Source organism: Amblyomma maculatum, chromosome 8 (genome assembly GCF_055883805.1).
Source record: "Amblyomma maculatum isolate TAMU_Amacu chromosome 8, ASM5588380v1, whole genome shotgun sequence".
Classification (NCBI taxonomy): Eukaryota; Metazoa; Arthropoda; class Arachnida; order Ixodida; family Ixodidae; genus Amblyomma; species Amblyomma maculatum.
This window is the reverse complement of record NC_139351.1, coordinates 129,434,657-129,450,893: the sequence shown is the minus strand read 5'-3', so window position 1 is coordinate 129,450,893 and position 16,237 is coordinate 129,434,657. Positions and strand designations below refer to the sequence as shown.

At 45.1% G+C, this 16,237-nt stretch overlaps 1 protein-coding gene, 1 long non-coding RNA gene and 1 pseudogene across 4 annotated transcripts in view; 2 read left to right on the top strand and 1 right to left on the bottom strand.

The window, feature by feature from the left end:
* LOC146182562 (uncharacterized) overlaps window positions 1-16,237 on the bottom strand; it is a 49,797-nt gene that overhangs the window by 13,815 nt on the left and 19,745 nt on the right. For 2 of the 3 annotated variants that reach the window (XR_014700066.1, XR_014700068.1), the window contains exon 4: window positions 2,447-2,535. This is a non-coding gene — a long non-coding RNA (uncharacterized LOC146182562). Of the gene's footprint in view, window positions 1-2,446; window positions 2,536-15,724; window positions 15,928-16,237 lie in introns of those variants that run through there. The other variant, XR_014700067.1, reaches the window with a different exon arrangement.
* Window positions 8,982-9,820, top strand: LOC146182564 (uncharacterized). The gene has a single exon (XM_084576014.1). The coding sequence runs from the start codon at window positions 8,982-8,984 to the stop codon at window positions 9,690-9,692; it is 711 nt and encodes a 236-aa protein (XP_084432140.1). The 3' UTR covers window positions 9,693-9,820.
* Window positions 9,842-10,549, top strand: LOC146182563 (uncharacterized; annotated as a pseudogene).

Below are 16,237 nucleotides of genomic sequence, written 5' to 3'. Positions count from 1 at the left end.
GCCATAGCTTCCATGATCGAACCCATGTCTTCCGGCTCGGCAGTCAAAAGCCCTATTCCACAAAGCCACTACTGGAGGGCACAACACCGTTTCTCCATTTTTTTTAGGTTTTGAACAAATAGTACCACAGCAGCGGCTGAATACGAATATTCTCTATTTAGATGCTTTCAGTGTATGTGAAGGATCCGTTTAGCCGTTTGGGCCAGCTCATAGCATGTAATGAAATTATCTTTGTTGAGTCTAAGGCAGAAACCACAAAGAGCTACTATGATCAACCATTTTGCACGCAGAGGAAATGAAACTTTGGATCGCTGTTAGTGAGTGCGCACAGCGCAAGCAAAAACGAAAAAAAAAAAAAAAAATGGAACGTAGGTCCCAGTTTCTTTGGTTTTTTTTAGCTGTCTGGACTCATGGATTACCCAACTCGCCCAAGCGTCTGTTATAATTGGACTTACACTCGCATTAAGGAATGGCAAACGAAAGGCAAAGACGAACCACTGGTGGCCGAAAACACTCTTTGCCTAAGCAACCTTAGAGCTAAGCTAGCCAATCTGGTTACATCTCTCACTATAGAGTCTGGTCCAAAATTCTACATTCTCCTTCCCAGAATCAAAAAAGTAAAAAAGCAAAACATGCATTCAATACTTGTGAAGGACAGTCCCAGAAAAAAAAAATACGCCACCGCTGCACAACAACGGCGATTTACAGTTCGCAACCTGCATGGCACCTTCGTATGCCTTCGTATATTGCATCGAGAGGACAGTGTAATTCAAAATGCTGCAGTATTATGTGGAACAAGGACAAATATGAGTAGCGAGGTACAGCACACACATACATGCATAAGTGGCAGAGCGCATTAACAGATGAACTGAAGAACGATTGCTCACGCCTGTTGTTTGTCAGTTTCAAGAAGACAAAGGTTATTCCTCTAAAAACATCAGGACTTGTAAATATCTTCTATCTGTAACAGGCCCATCTCCCGAGAAATCCTCAGTAAGCCTTCAAGCCCATCCAAAAAGCACTTTTCATGCACCACACATCCTTCGCAACAGCTCATAAAGTCTTCAAGAACTGAAATTTCATTTCTGCACAAGGACAGAGAGGCATCAATGACACATGTGCTGTCTTTTGTATCTAAACGCCACAAAAATTTCTCGGGCAATCCTATCCCGACTCTTGCCTAAGGCGACCTTAGGCAATTAAAAAGAATTTTATGCTTGTGAATAAGAAAGCTAGTAGAGCAAAAAGCCATTAGTGTTATGTAATGAACTGCACCTGGCCAGACAGGCCAAGGCGATCAGCGATTTAAATAAGGGTTCCCTTGATATGTTTTTTGTGTTGAAACTTGCAAACCGGAATCGTTTAGATGCATTGCGAGTGAATGTGAACCTGATTCTTGGCAGCTGCAGATGTGTTTTTTTTTTTTTTTTTTTAGTTTGTGCCTATGTGGCGGGAGTTTTAACTCTTGTTAGAAGATTTCAGTGACGGTGTTGGTCTCGTATTTGTTGCTTGGATGCTGCCTTGCTGACATTTATTGTTGGCAAGACATATCTGCTTGGGATAGAAGATGTGTGCGAGTGTGCTGTACTTGAGAGTAGAGAAGGAAGTTGTAGCCTAGTGTGAAAGAGGAAGTTCGGGTTCAGTTTTGTGTTACAGTTTGTAGTGTGTGCCTGTTTCGTGCTTCTATGTGTTTGTCTATGCTGCGCCGCAGTTCTGAGCATTATGCACCAACTCACCCCACAAGCTGCTATACCACCCTTCACTGACTATCAAGGAGGTGACAAATTATGAACATAACATACTTCATCGGCAGTTTTGAAAGATTTGAATGCCTTGAAGATGTTCTCCATCTCAATGCGATTCGCCTGGCACTTCCAATTCCTTTTCCATTTTTTGGTTGGACATTATGGGGCCTTGGAAGAAGACAAATCACTCACAGATTAGCATGCAGTTGAATAGATGATCCCTCATTTGATCAGCTCCAGCATTCTGTTGCCACCATTATTGTAGTCAGCCGACCTATCATTCTTCCTTTCAATAAATCTTGCTCTGTACACATACCGGTTATGTCTAAAATAGCCAGGTTGCAATGACCCTACAGTGCAAAACCGTTAATCAGCAAGAACCTTTATAATTCTCAAGGAGGTGGCAGCTAATCACACTATCATAATAAAATAAACCCAAGTGATATTGCTCATGCACTTACATTAACTCTTTAGAGGGTCACAATGTACCTAATACTGCACACATGGTGGCCTCATCTAGCAGAACACTTTAAACTGGTCCCTCGTCCTGACAGTGAGTGTTGCATGCACAGGCTAATGCTTTCAGAAATGGACTGTCCAATTGGCCCACATCGCAAATAAAACTGCAATTAATAAATACCCAAACTGTTATGTAACCTCTTTTGAGCGCAGCTGGTCATGGCGTCATGAAAAATCCTTACCTTAGCAGACTTGGTGACCTTGCGCAGAATCAGCCTTGGCACTGAGGTCCACGATATCTTAAAAGAAGCCACCAGCTCCCCAAGACCTTCTGCATAACAACACACAAAAGAGGCATGAGAAGCTTTTGTTAAATGCCTAGCAAACAAGAAAATCTCATTTAACCATATAAGTGGATGGAAACTGATATGGTATGATATCCAAAACAAACACAAGTGCATGATGTAAAGAGTTCGTGAAACTGATCCAACACATTGCTCAAGTTTGTTGAGCTGTTCATAATGGCAAAGTTATGATTTCAGACTCTGTCATATTAGGTTCAATGTGCAATCACGAAAACTATAAGCGGTAAAGGGTAAATATGTGCAACTACATGGCATTAGCTCGTGTCTTGTCTTAAAACTGTTTCCCTTCCACATATGATTGCCAATAAGCATACAGGCAAAAATGAGTCCTTCTTAAAAGGTCCTCTTGTTTGAGTACAGGCAAGCTGACTGAGCTCTTCCGATATATAAAACTAACAAGGGTCGTTCTGCACCAAACGTCCCGGAGGTTGCACTCAACCACCTGATTTGTCCAAAAAATTCCCTATGACTCATCCCAAGGCGTTTGAAAGACTAAAATGGCTCCAAAACGTTTTTGTGAGTTGAGCAAAATTCAAACGTTTCAGAAAAAGCGAGAAACATGCTATAAACAATAAAAGTATTCAAATTTTTCTAAATCTCTCCTCAAACATCTTAATGCCATTTCCAAATTCTTGCTCTCAGTCTAATAGCAGCATGACGTTGTGAACAAAAGTATTTAAGAAGTGGAAGAAATCCTAAAAGTGCATAAATTGTAAATTCTTTACAACTGTCAACTGGCTTTTGGGAATTGGGAAACAGCCATATTGCTTCCCTAGATGTCATTTATACCAATACAGCTAGTAAATCAGTGTATATCGAAATAAGAAAAAACAGTTTGCAGAAAAAAGTACATGTTGAACCATGAACACATGTTAGTGTCAGCCTGGAATGGTTACAGTAAAAAAAAGAAACGCCAAGGCGCTAGGTAGAGCAGCTTATTGTCTTTCGTTTCTGAATTTTTCATAGAGTAACTGTTGGTTTCGCTACTCCAGACGACATGTATCCCCTCTATAGACCAACACCGTGTTTACAAACAATGGGGGCGCTCGCAGCGTGGCAGCCGACTGGGGGTGAAAAATAGGGTTAGCGCCCATAGGAATACATGGAACCGAAATATTTCTAAGCAGTTTTTTAATTTCACGAGACACCTCTGATGACCTTATTCAGTGCAGAGTAACTCCAAACAAACATGTGTTTACATGCGTTTCTATGGGTTGCCCTCCCAACTCGCACCCGCATACGTTTCACAGTATTTTAAAAATACTTCACCTCGTTAATGAGATTTCATACTTTCGTGATCTGTTCTGGATGTTCTTTGTTCCTCTGCACCAAATAACGAGATCATAGGTGCAAAAGAAATTAGAAAATTGCTTTGAAATTTTTCGGGTCCATGTATTCCTATGGGCGCTAAGCCTAGTTTTCATCCCCAACCGGACCAGCCTGGTGACAGAAGCACCACCGCATCGCACTTACGTCACAGATCGGTGGTGGTCTATACTTTGGCGCTGAGCGCCGTCAGCGGCTCTCTTCGGAGCATGCGCAGAATGATCATCGACCCGCGGGCCGTCTGCATCCCATTCGCAGCCTCAACCGTTCGCGGGTAAATTATCTCGAAGCTTCTTCCACAACTTATAGCATTCTTCAACTACAGATAGAAACGAGAGAAAAAGAAATTGTCCATGATTACGTTACTTCCTAATGCGAAATTTGAGCGCAGCTCATAAGCTGTTTCACCTTTTCGATAGATTGAGGCAAATATTTCGAGCAAGACACGTATGTACAATTACAGACTTTTTTTTAATTTTCCACACGTATTTCATCAAGAAACACTCCACTAACAGTTCTTGGCTGTCATGAAAGAAGCTTTGTGGTCGGAGAAATGAAGGTCAATTGAGTTATCGGACGGTTGCGGGAAGCAACGCGCGGGCCCATAGGAACGTTGCGCGACACGCGACAAACAGATAGCAGCAACTGACTGATGCCGCTGACGCCACTAGCGAGTAAAGCGAGTGAGAACAGGATGCACCGGGATCGCCGCCGAGTGCACCCCCCCCCCCCCCCCCTTCCTGCGAGGCTCCGGCTGCCATAGCAAACTGGGGGGATGAAAGGGGGGGCGGAGCAAGTTACGAGGCCGACGACGCCGACGCGAAACCCAGGAACGGGCGCCAAAGAGCTGCGCTCTAAAAAAAATCAAAAGTTACAGTGCGGTGCGTGCAGCAAATGGGAAACTCGCTTCGGACGGCAAGCATACAAATGAAACCGAACACAGCAGCAGTGAACAGCTCACCTGTCAAGAGACCGCAGCTCCGCCTTATCTGTTCACACACGTTGCGCGGCTGCTCTCTGATTTCAAGTCGCTTTTTGTCGTACACACTAAGGTTAGCAATAGAATGAAAAAAAAAAGATTTGAAAGAAAAGACTGGACACACAAGCAAAATATGAAAAAGAACAATGGCTATATTAACAATTAGGGAGTGGATATATAGGGAGCCCAAGCTCAAGTTTCGCCGCGCGACGGCAGCGCCGCATTCCTGGCGTGGTGGCGAAATGTGAAACGATGGGGCTTCACCGGAGCAGACGCTCCGCTAGCTTCCTGTGCACGCGCGGCGATCGCGTTGCGCCTGGCGGTTATTTGGCGATACAAAAACGCTTCCGCTTATGCGAAACGGATGTACTACTAAGTAGCATTGTGTCAAGGGAAACCAAAATAGTAGGCGAAGCACCAAAAAACGAGGCTCACGTGTGAAACTTTGCAGATTCCTTTGGAAGCGTGTCCGCAAGACCTGTTTTCCAACCGCATGACAGCGTTCTGAGAAGTCTCGCGTTCTTTGTGGAAACGAAAAGAGCCAATGTCCCCTTTCTTCGTAAACTGAGAAATGTTGACAGTTGACAAAGATGGCTTGGAGAGGCATCAAAAATGTACAGTGGTTTAACACCATGCATAAAAAGTGAAGAGGATGGAAGATTATCTTGCTCTTCGCTCCATCGCGTGTCTAGTTTTGCCGATTTTCTGTGCTCTCTCTCTACTTTGCGAGTGATCTGAAAGCAACCAAATCAACAGATGCGACATCCGCGATCGAGACTGATGTGTGAATGTGCCCTAAGTGTCCACAGCTGCCTTTTCATTTTTAGATTGACCAAGAAAATATCTAGGAACGAGGCCTTTTTCTTTTTTTTTTTTTCGGCAGTGAGGGCGGCGTTGGAAAACATGCCTTGCTGAAACGCTTTCACAAATTTTTGCAAATTGGCCAATAAGTGAACCAATTACTATTATTATTATTATTTATTAACGAAGGTATGTCGGAAGTGCAGTACAAAAGTGATCCTAGCGATGGCTCGACTGACACTACTCGCACGAAGCACCCCACTCGCGTCACAGGGTTCGTGAGTGCAAACCAAATATCATAAATGAAGCACAACCATTTAATAAGAATCGAAATAAAACACTATGTAGTACAAGCTTGGATTTCACCTGCCTTCCGAGCCAGCGAGCCGGTTATGTCGCGTGCAGCGCACGGAGCACGCTTGTGCTTATGAGATTGCCTCCTTCGGCCGGACTATATACTTATTCTTCTACTGCAAGATTTCCTTTGGTAACGTCGTAATAATAAAAAACAAGTCCGTATATAGATCGCATGCTACAGGCCAAAACGATGGTCAACGAGCAGGCCATTTTATTTCACAGTACTGATTATACTTTAGCAGTTTTTAAACATATATACGACAATATATTTACATAGCGGACTTACCTCGAGATGCACTTCCTATGTTTTTGCTAACGTGGGAAGCATTCACAATCAATATTTATTCAACCCCGTCTGCTCTACAATGCAGACGTGAATAAAAAGTTTCCCGCCTATAATTAAGTATCCTTCATGAAAATACGCGTCAGGTTGCCCAATCAAAATGGAATGCAGGTGGCATGTCGCAGTGCTCCTGCAGGGGCGCGTCAAGGCGCGTGCTCCTGCGAGAGAAAGCGCACGGCGCACGCCGTGAAGGCAGCGAGATGAGCCGGCGGCGTCCAGTGTGTGCTTCTCTGTCCGCGCGACAAAGAAGCGCGAGACGTCTGCACGTGCGCGGGAGCGAGCGAGCGAAAGGAGAAAACTTGCACGGGATGCCTATGTGGTGCTGCCGCTTGTATCCCCAGTTTCGATTTTTCTGTCAAAGATGGCGCTCCCGGTCAGGAGCAGCAGCGCCGCTCGACGGTGCTTTGGAAGCCTATTGCTGGCAGCCGGCAAAACAGCCGGCAGTGTAGTCTCATTGGCAGGCTACAGTCACGTGATGCCAACCAATCCGTGGTCCTCGCGGGTGGCAGTATTCATCCGTATGTGCGCTTATTTTGGACATTACTAGAGCTGTGCCGCGTTGAACATTCTTTCCAATGGCCAGCTGACCATCCAACTATGGCGGCTGATAATGTTAAAGAGTCTCCGTCAATGGCTGCGCTGGACAGTATCGCCGATGCGGGAGACAACCACATCAGTTTCAACATTGGCGACACGTTTGCAAGCTTTTTGGAGCTTGAGGAGAAGATTTCACGGTACAGCAATCAGAATTACATCCAGCTGTGGAAAAGGGATGCACGCACCATCGAGGCGGCCAAAAAGCGAGTCGGCAAGATTGCGGGAAGCATGCCTGACGCGCTCAAATACTAGTCGGTGAAGTTTTGTTGCATCCACGGTGGAAAGAAGTTTGCAACCAAGGCATCAGAACGAAGCTCCTCGTAAGTGAATGATTATGCTGTGCAGATCTATTACATTATTGAAATAAGATTTGTGCGCTTCCTTCAATTCTTCCTTAGGCACGTATTTCATAGCAGTGTGCTCCTTAGAATGGTTCAGGTTCGCTGTGTTTAATTGACGCAGGTCAACGGCTTTAATACATGTGCTTTTATGTATTATATCTCGACCCTGTAACATCTAGTACAAGAATTGAACCAAATCCGTTTTCTGTCGCATAATCAGTAACCGGTAATATTGCCAGAGCTTTCTAGTTGAAATGGCAGCGGCACGTACCCACGTTAATATGGGTCCACGTGGTCTCTTGATATGGCTTCTTAGGCTTGGAACACACCCCTTGTAGGAGGTAACACTGACTGCCAAGCTCTGGGGGGTGGTGTGGTTGGTGCTTTCGACTCGAATATGACTATCCACCCGCCGTGGATGCCGGCAGCGCATGGCGCTCAGTCTGCTTGGTGTTGCATAATAGGTTTCATGAATACGCTTGAAATACAACTTTTCTAGCCTATAACGCTTGCTATCAAGTCATGGCGTGTATTCGTGTAGCTTTTATGCAACTTCCATCACACAGAGATGCGCACTAACAGAATCCGCGATGGACGTCAGTCGCGTTGCAATCTAAAGCTTGCCTGCTATAACATGACTAATTACAGAATTGCGACACTTGTCCAGCTTTCTACTGATAGTATTTTAACAGAGTCAACCTCTTGCATGTTATTTTGCAGCGTTTTGGTGGAAAAAAAATTGTTTCATGCAGGACCTTCAAGAAAGACTGCCCATTCCACATCTACTTGGTTGCGAGCAAGGATAGTGCGGACTTAAAGATCAGGAGCCTCGTCCTGGCGCACAACCATGCCTTGTCAGAGGCACTATTTAGACATTTGCCCCAACAGCGAAAGCTAGCACCTGAGCTTGAAGAAAAGGCAAAGGAAATGCTCCAACTTAAAGCGAACAAGAAGCTTGTGAGAGAAGGTCTTGAAGAAGAGAGCAACAAGGTGGTGACACTAAAGGACCTTTCAAACCTAGCTGCAAAATGTAACAACCAAGCTCCCTGAAACAACCTCCAAGCCAGTCACAATGTTGCAAAATGAGAACCATGCCTCTGTCCGTCTCCTGACTGATGAGAGAGATGAACTGAGGGCAATTTATTTTCAGGATGAAGAAGTCTTTTGAAACCTACCCCGAGATCATATTCATTGATGCCACATACAAATTACTGGAGACCAGGATGGCCTGCTTTCTAGTGATTATTGAAGATGGAAATGGTCAAAGTGAGGTTGTGGCCGTTGGCCTTTTTGCCACAGAAGATGGTGACACACTTGAATGGTTTTTCAAGGCATTTAAAGAGCTGAACAAGAACTGGGAATCTATCAGTAACTATGTCAGATAAGGACCTTAAAGAGCGGCAGGTTGTTATGAAAGTATTTCCCCAATCTTCACTCCACATATGTGCCTTACATACTCTTCAGACCTTTAGAAGGAAGGTAAGCACACAAAAACTTAAAATTTCAAGGCCGGTTCAGGAGACAGCCCTCGATCTACTTCAGCACATGGTCTACGCTGAGAGTGAAGAGGAATATGCCCGCTTGTATCAGACGCTTATATTGTCTTCGCCCTCACCTGTAACTGACTACTTCAACTCAAATTGACATCCCATTCACGAGGAACGAATCATGGGCATCAAGTGGTCATGCGGAAATTTTATGAATGCAACAAATAATCTTGCAGAGACGATTAATGCAAAGATTAAGAGCACTGTTGACCGGTATAGCTTGCTCGAAAATTTTGAGTGCAGATTTTTCACATTTGTGCACACAAGACGAAAAGAGGTGATGCACAAAGCAGCCACGATGCTCCAAAAAAGACATGTGACTTCAAGCACTGATGAAGCTCACATGCTTTACTGTGAGCTTCTGACCCCATATGCATTCAGGCATGTGGAGCGGCAACTGCACCTCTTATCTAGAGTGTGCGTGAATTCATATGATGGAAAAATGGCAGAGGTGGTTATCAATGGTGTGCTAAACTCTGCTTCTGCAAATGACTGCTCCTGTGCATTCATAAATGCAATGTTGCTTCCATGTTGCCACATTCTTGCAGTAAGGCATCACTTTGGACTGAATAAGTTTGGTGGAAGCCTTTGCAGTGATAGGTGGTCGGCAAAACTGTATGCGCAAACCGTAACAGTGCTCCTGGACTGTGAGCAGAATGAAACAGACCCATTGCGTGTTGAAAAACAGAAAGATGCAGGAGTTCTTTCAAGTCACCAAAAATTTATAAAAGCAGCTGTGATAACAGGAAAGCTTGCTAGCATAGTAGCTGAAGGTTCGATGCCAAAATTTGCAGAGCGAATGGAACTGCTGCAAGATCTGCTTTGCCATTAGATGTATGACCATGAGGTGCACTTGCAAAGAAAAGACAAGTGTTCAGAAGCAGCAGGAACAAAGGAAGTGCCTTTAAAGACATCTGTGCAGATAATGATAGTTCTGCAGAGAATGTTCAATCTACCGTAAAAGGGACAACTGATCAGAAAATGCCCTCTGATGACCTGCTAAACTCTGATGCGAGCACCTCTGACACTGTACCAGTGGGAAATCAGGTGATTTCCACAACTGCCGAAGATTCTACTGCACATGACCTTAATCACAATGACAATCTGGAACACGAAGCTGCTTTCAACATGGAACACGAAGCTGCTTTCAACATGAGAAATGAAAGCCTTCCAACAGCAAATGAGGCTATCGATGTACCAAGTGATGTGCTAACTCAAATCAAAGTTGCGCCAGCAATGCGGAAGTGTGGACGGCCAAAGGGACACACATTGACCGTAGTTGGGATTATTAAGAAACGGAAACATGTTGCTGGTGAACGCATGCCCTTTAAGCTCTAAGAGAAAAAAGAAAAATAATTCTGACATGGTTAGTTGGCGAATGTGCTGCAAAAGCTGCAATGCAAGGCAAAGAACAGACATTGAGCACCGGCCAGAGTTAGTGCACTGTGGTGTTCTAGATGAAATTGTCGACATAAATGCTGTTAGAGCTCATTTTTCAGATGATACCTGGCTAGCCGTGACTGATACGGTACAATGTAAACAAAGGCTGACGCAATAGGAATGTGAAGCATGCAAGACCAATCTTGATAGACTCCATCGTGTGACTGGTGCTTATGGTACCATTTGCCTTGCGTGCGCCTTAAGAGGCAGCCAAAAGCAAAGGTCTGGCAATGCTCCAGTTGTGAATAGCGCTATTTTGTATTTTTCCCATGCAAAATAAAGAGTAAAAAAATGTATTTGTGCCTTGTCTCTACAGCAAGAATGAAGGATGTCGCACTTCCTTACACTAGGAAGTTTTTTTTTTTCCCCTTCACCACAGCCTTCTGGACACATTTAAAGCTATTTCATTTCTGCAAACATATGCAGCCACAACAAAGCTACAAGATTGTGGTTATAGGGTTTAACCTCACTGTTTTTAAGAGCTCTTTTATAGGGCATCAGCTGAACCTCTGCAGCAGAGAAAACAAACAATTGTACAGGATGGCTTCAAAACACTGTCCGCTTCCAAAATGCGAGGAATTTTATTTGGCAACAAATGGGGGCTAACTGTCGTAAGAAGCTTTCCTTCCTCCATGGCTTGTCCCGACTGGTAAGCCTAGCAGTGAATGCCCAGCGAAGCTGCCGGCGTACTTTCCCGATGGCAATTCTGCTGGCATTTTCAAGGCGTTCAGTGCGATACCGGTTGCCGGCATCTTTACCCCACTAGTGCCCAAAATATACTTGCTAGTGTGCTGTGCGGAGGGGTCTTTCAATGGGAGGAGGTGGCCGCGCCGGCGATGCCTTCCAACTTTGGCTGCCAGGGGCGCTGCTCATCGTAAAGGTGCCGTCGACGCCGTCGGCCGCCGGCGTGCCCTTGATTTGTCGCAGTCGCGCTGGCCGAGCCATCAGTGGTTCGAGCGCTTTGGACACGTCTACGCTGTTCTTTTGTTTTAGTCGTTCTGTTCCTTGCATTCATGTGAGAGAATTAAATTTTCAACGACTAATGATGTTTAAAATAAAGCATAAGAGCAGGGAAAAGACATATGTTTCGTGTCGCTCTGTCGGAGCGGCTACCATTCGAATCAGGACTAGGTTTCTATGTTCGGTGTGTCATCAGTCCCTGTGCAGCTTGCGTAGTGGAAGCGGCTGATTAAAAGACAGGACCACAAGTTGACTTCAACATGTGTTGTCTGCAAAAAATATTTTGAGGAGAGCTACATCGAGAGAACGTTCAAAGTGACGGTGAACGGCATCGTCAACGAGCTCGCTAGAGATAGACCCCGCTTTAAGCCCGAAACCGTGCCAACGCTATTCGACCATCCGAACCATCATCTGCCTAAGAAGACATCGAAAAGGAAGTTGAGGAACCTCTGTGACCAACCGGCCGCTAAACGACAAAAGCGCAGTGCCAGTAATGCCAGTGGTGCAGACGACAGCCACGGGCCGTCAAGGATGTTTGACAATGCTTCCAAGGAGCCGGCAGCAGAAGAGCCGAGCAAGAACTCATGCCCGCAGCAGCAGATGTGCAGCTTTGAACCTCAGGATCCGTTTGACTCAATTTACATCCCTGCAACTTGGACCAAATTAACGAAGCATCTGCTGGCTCTGTAGCCTACGCGCGTTATCGAGCAGAAAAAAAAAAAAAAAAAAAAAAAGAACTTTGCCACTTTGTACATAGAAAAAATAATAACTTTTGGAAGCTTGAAGCCTGAACGCAGTTCTGTGGACGCTGCCCCCCCCCCCCCCCAAGTGTATATTCTCGGAAAAGAAAAAAAAAACAAGCACGTACAATACAACAATATCTAAAGCTGAAGAGCTATATAGGCAGAGTGCACTGGAGGGTACGTCTTTGTTCCGGATGTGGCCTGCAACCAGCTGATTCAGGAAGCACATATCATTCATGGGAATGTATTTTGCAGAAAAAGTGTCACTTGACCGTCAATTCTGAAGTGGTTAGCTGCAGCTTAATGCAAATACCAGCGGAGGCTTACACAAGATGCGGAGAAAGAAGGAATGCTGCAACATTTCTCGCGCTCTGAGAAGAGCTAAGAGAAAACTAGCATGAAGCGCAGAAGCAAATGGCTCAATTGAAAGCGCAAAATGAGGCGCTAATAAGTGAGTCTGCGGTTGAAGCTTTTTTTTTAATCCCGCGCGTGACCTAGACAATTGTGACCGTACAACAAAAGCTCGGCTGCTGAAACCGCGAAGCCGAAACTGGTGAAGTGTAATTAATTATAAATTACTTAGCGGTGGTAAGCGAAAAACCATGTGGAGAATTATACAGGAATATCTAGCGCATCATTAGCAAGTGAAAAAAAAAAAAAATACCACCAAAAATTGGTATCATACTGCTTTAAAATTATTGCGGTGTCATATGTGCGGCCTTTCTCCAAAACCTTTAGCGATGCATTTCTATATTTCTACTTGTTTATTGTTGCTACGCCTTTTTGCTCAAATTTTACTGTATTGTAGACTTTGTAAAAAAAAAGAATCAATGATACAATCACCACTTTTGTTTCTTGCCTTTCCTTCAGTTACAAAAGAAAGCACACAGCATAATAATCCTTTATGATGAAGCAACAAATAAGTGACTTCCTAATAAAACAAATGAATGAAGAGTAAGAACAAAAACTGAAGTCAGATTCAGACTGCTTGTGCTTATTGTCACATGTGATTTTGAAAACATGCGCGCGGTACATATGGTACGAAAAAGCAAGATCGCCCTTCTTTTCTGTAGCATATATGCGACGCTATGAAACGTCACTAATCTGATATATATCACCTTAGCAATAAGCGTGACTGAATTGCAGAAACGTCAACGTAACCTATCCGAAAGCATGAGGCCCGTATTGACGTTCGTAGCACTTGACTGCGGCATCGCAATATACCATGGACCATAAGAAAAGACCGAAGAGTAAATAAAATTCAAAGTTGGATTTTTGAACAGTGCAAAATATAAGGGTATTTTCTGATACCTGTGTCACATGGACAATAACAGTCGTCGTCGATCCGTTCCGGGTTAGATCGCGATTGAAAATATAGTTGCCATAATTCGGGACAACCACCTGGGATATGAGCTGACTGAGCGCTCACTCAGAGGGAAGATTCATACGATACCCTACATCCGCGATCGCGATGCGTGGATCGCAATCGAGTGGCTCCATATCAAATCAAATCGTCATCGGAATATTTCATAGCAATATATTGATCCGAGCCGGGACTCCATCGTTTAATCAAAACAAACTATTGTAACCAACGTGTCAACTTTAGGTGGTTGTTTCAAATTTCTTCTCTCGCTGGATATCAGGAAGTCAATATGTGTTCTGCTTAAGACCTTATCCGGTTCAGCTGAATAAATAAAACAGTTAGATATAGCAGAGATGGACCAGACAGTATTTGTTAAACGCTTCCTCGAGCGCTATTTCAGCGTATGATTTTCTCCGCACAGTTCTAGGACGGTACGATTGTCTTCCACCAAGACTGTTTCTATTAGACAAAAAGTGCGCTCAAACAGTCAAGAGACAGGTTTCGCAGTGAAAAGCGCAGCGCGCTATCCGGACCTATATGCCGCCTATGCTGCCAAGGCCGCGAATGCGGAGCGATAGCACCTTAGCTATTGGTAGCGGCGGCGGGAAGGCATCACCGCGGCGGCCACGGCACACTAGCCAGTATATTCTAGGCACTATAACCCCACTATCAATACTGCCGCCAAAATAGACTTCAAAAGAATATACCGGCACTATAGTCACGTGGTCGTAGCCAACCAATGGGGCTAACCTGCCGGCAATTTTTCGGGCGGGCTATTCTGCCGGCTGCCGGCATAATAGGCGCTTCCTAACAATTAACCACTCTATTACAAATACATTTAGTTTCGCACACGCACTTCGCACAGTTTTCAAACGTCCATTCTCCGTGCTGACGCGCACCGCACCGCTCACTGCTTCGCACATTTCTTCACGCGCCCGCTCTCATTGTCAAACGCACCACGCACTGCTCCTCGGTACCCCGTCCCCGTGATTGCACTCTCTCGCACCAAAACATGGACGCTGTATTCGCTGCGCACTAGGCCCATTCCAAACGAAAACGCAACCAAAACAAGGTAAACACGGACGGACAGCACGGCGAGCCACCGCGGCACCGACTCATCAGAGGCACGCTGCTGGTGGGGGTTGCCAGTTTACATAGCACTCACGGGACGCTCACATGTGGTTCAAGGTTCACACAGCCTCCGCCCAGGCGGCAATTCTCGGCGCAATAAGTCAGCCGCTGGCTTCGATAAACCTCTCCACCAAGCTGTCCGAAGCGAGTTCATTGTTTGTGCCACTCGCGCCACTCACGTTGTTTATGCCAGAGCTCCTCAATACCAAGACCGACTGAAATACAGACCTGCACAAAAAACAGGGTCCTATGGGACCTCGTGCGCCAACTTTCGTTACCTTTCTCGTCGTTGAGGGCGCTCAGTTGACCTGTTCGTCTATCATTTTCACCATCATCAAATCACAATTTAATATAAACAAACTGTACCCAAATTAAAAAAAAAAAGATCTTTGCCCAAGTTATACTTCTAAAATTTTGCCTTTTTGTATTTTAGTGGAGAGTGTTTCTCTTTATATTGTTTTTCTCTCGCTAGAAGACATACCGCGATTCCGCTTTGTGCGGCGGTACTGCAGTTACTCGCTGCACATGCGCAGAACAGGTGCTTGTGCATTACAGCGTGGACAGATAAATAAAGTATAACGACGAAGAAAAATGACAGAACTAATAGACCCTTCTTATTAACAGGTTTACAGGAGCGCCAGGTTACCCGTAGCGTTCGTTTCCTAGCGGCAAAGGCTATGAACTAGAAGGTGCGTGCTGGAGCAGTGCTATCTGTGCAGGTCTGTATTTCAGTCGGTCTTGCTCAATACTACCAAAAGCTCTGGTTTATGCGGCCGTCAGCCATCTTTCTCTGCGCGATGCATTGTGGGTCGACGCGCCGACGCTCGAAATAATGAAACAGGAGCCATCTTTACGCCGGGCCCCGCGCTGGCGGGCTGACGGTTAGCGCGGATGGTGCCTCCTTCGCATGAGGGCGGTGGGGGAATCTCACGAACACCTGTTCGACTACTAATATTTCTGATGCTTGCCTGAAATGGAGACCCTACTTAAGAACAATAACGTCTGGTAGGAGTGGTAACAGCGTCGACGGCGCCTTGCACAGCGGTGAAGAGACGTTAAGAGACAAAGCAACTTGCGTCGAAAGAGCTCAAATGATTTCTTTTCTCGCTTTAATCAAGCAGTATCTCGATGAAAATTTCGGAAATGAAAAACAATATACTGTTCTGCTTACCCTCCTATTGCTCCTAAGCACTGCTTGAGAACATACAGAAGTGGAGAAAGGCTTACCACTCGACGTACTACTTCCCGCTGCCTTCGGCTGCATACCGAGACGACGACGGATCCACCGCTAACGACGCGCGCTATAGTCAGGGAGCAGTTGATGCCACCATGACACGCAGGCAGAAGTAAAATACGGCAGATAACACAAAGTGTGAACAATCTCACAAAACAGTTCCCACGCCTTCCTCCATGGGCCATGCACACACATGTGAACTGCGAAGCAGTTACCCAGTTACCTGTGAGTAGTAGAGTAGTAGTGTATATATGTACAAAAATGCACCAATAATTCCCGAAACTTTTATCAATAATATAACAAAAAGTGAGTCTGTTTTTGAATGGTTTTGAAAGCCAAAAATGGAGCTTAAGTTTTCTTTTACATTCAACCAATGGGAACCAGGAGGACCATTCGCAGCCGAACCGCGGGAAGTTTGAAATTGTGGATTGTACCGGCGTTCGGTCACAGAAGAGACGTATGTCCGGAGCCACCGCAACAACGGTGCCCGTACTGCGGAAACCAAC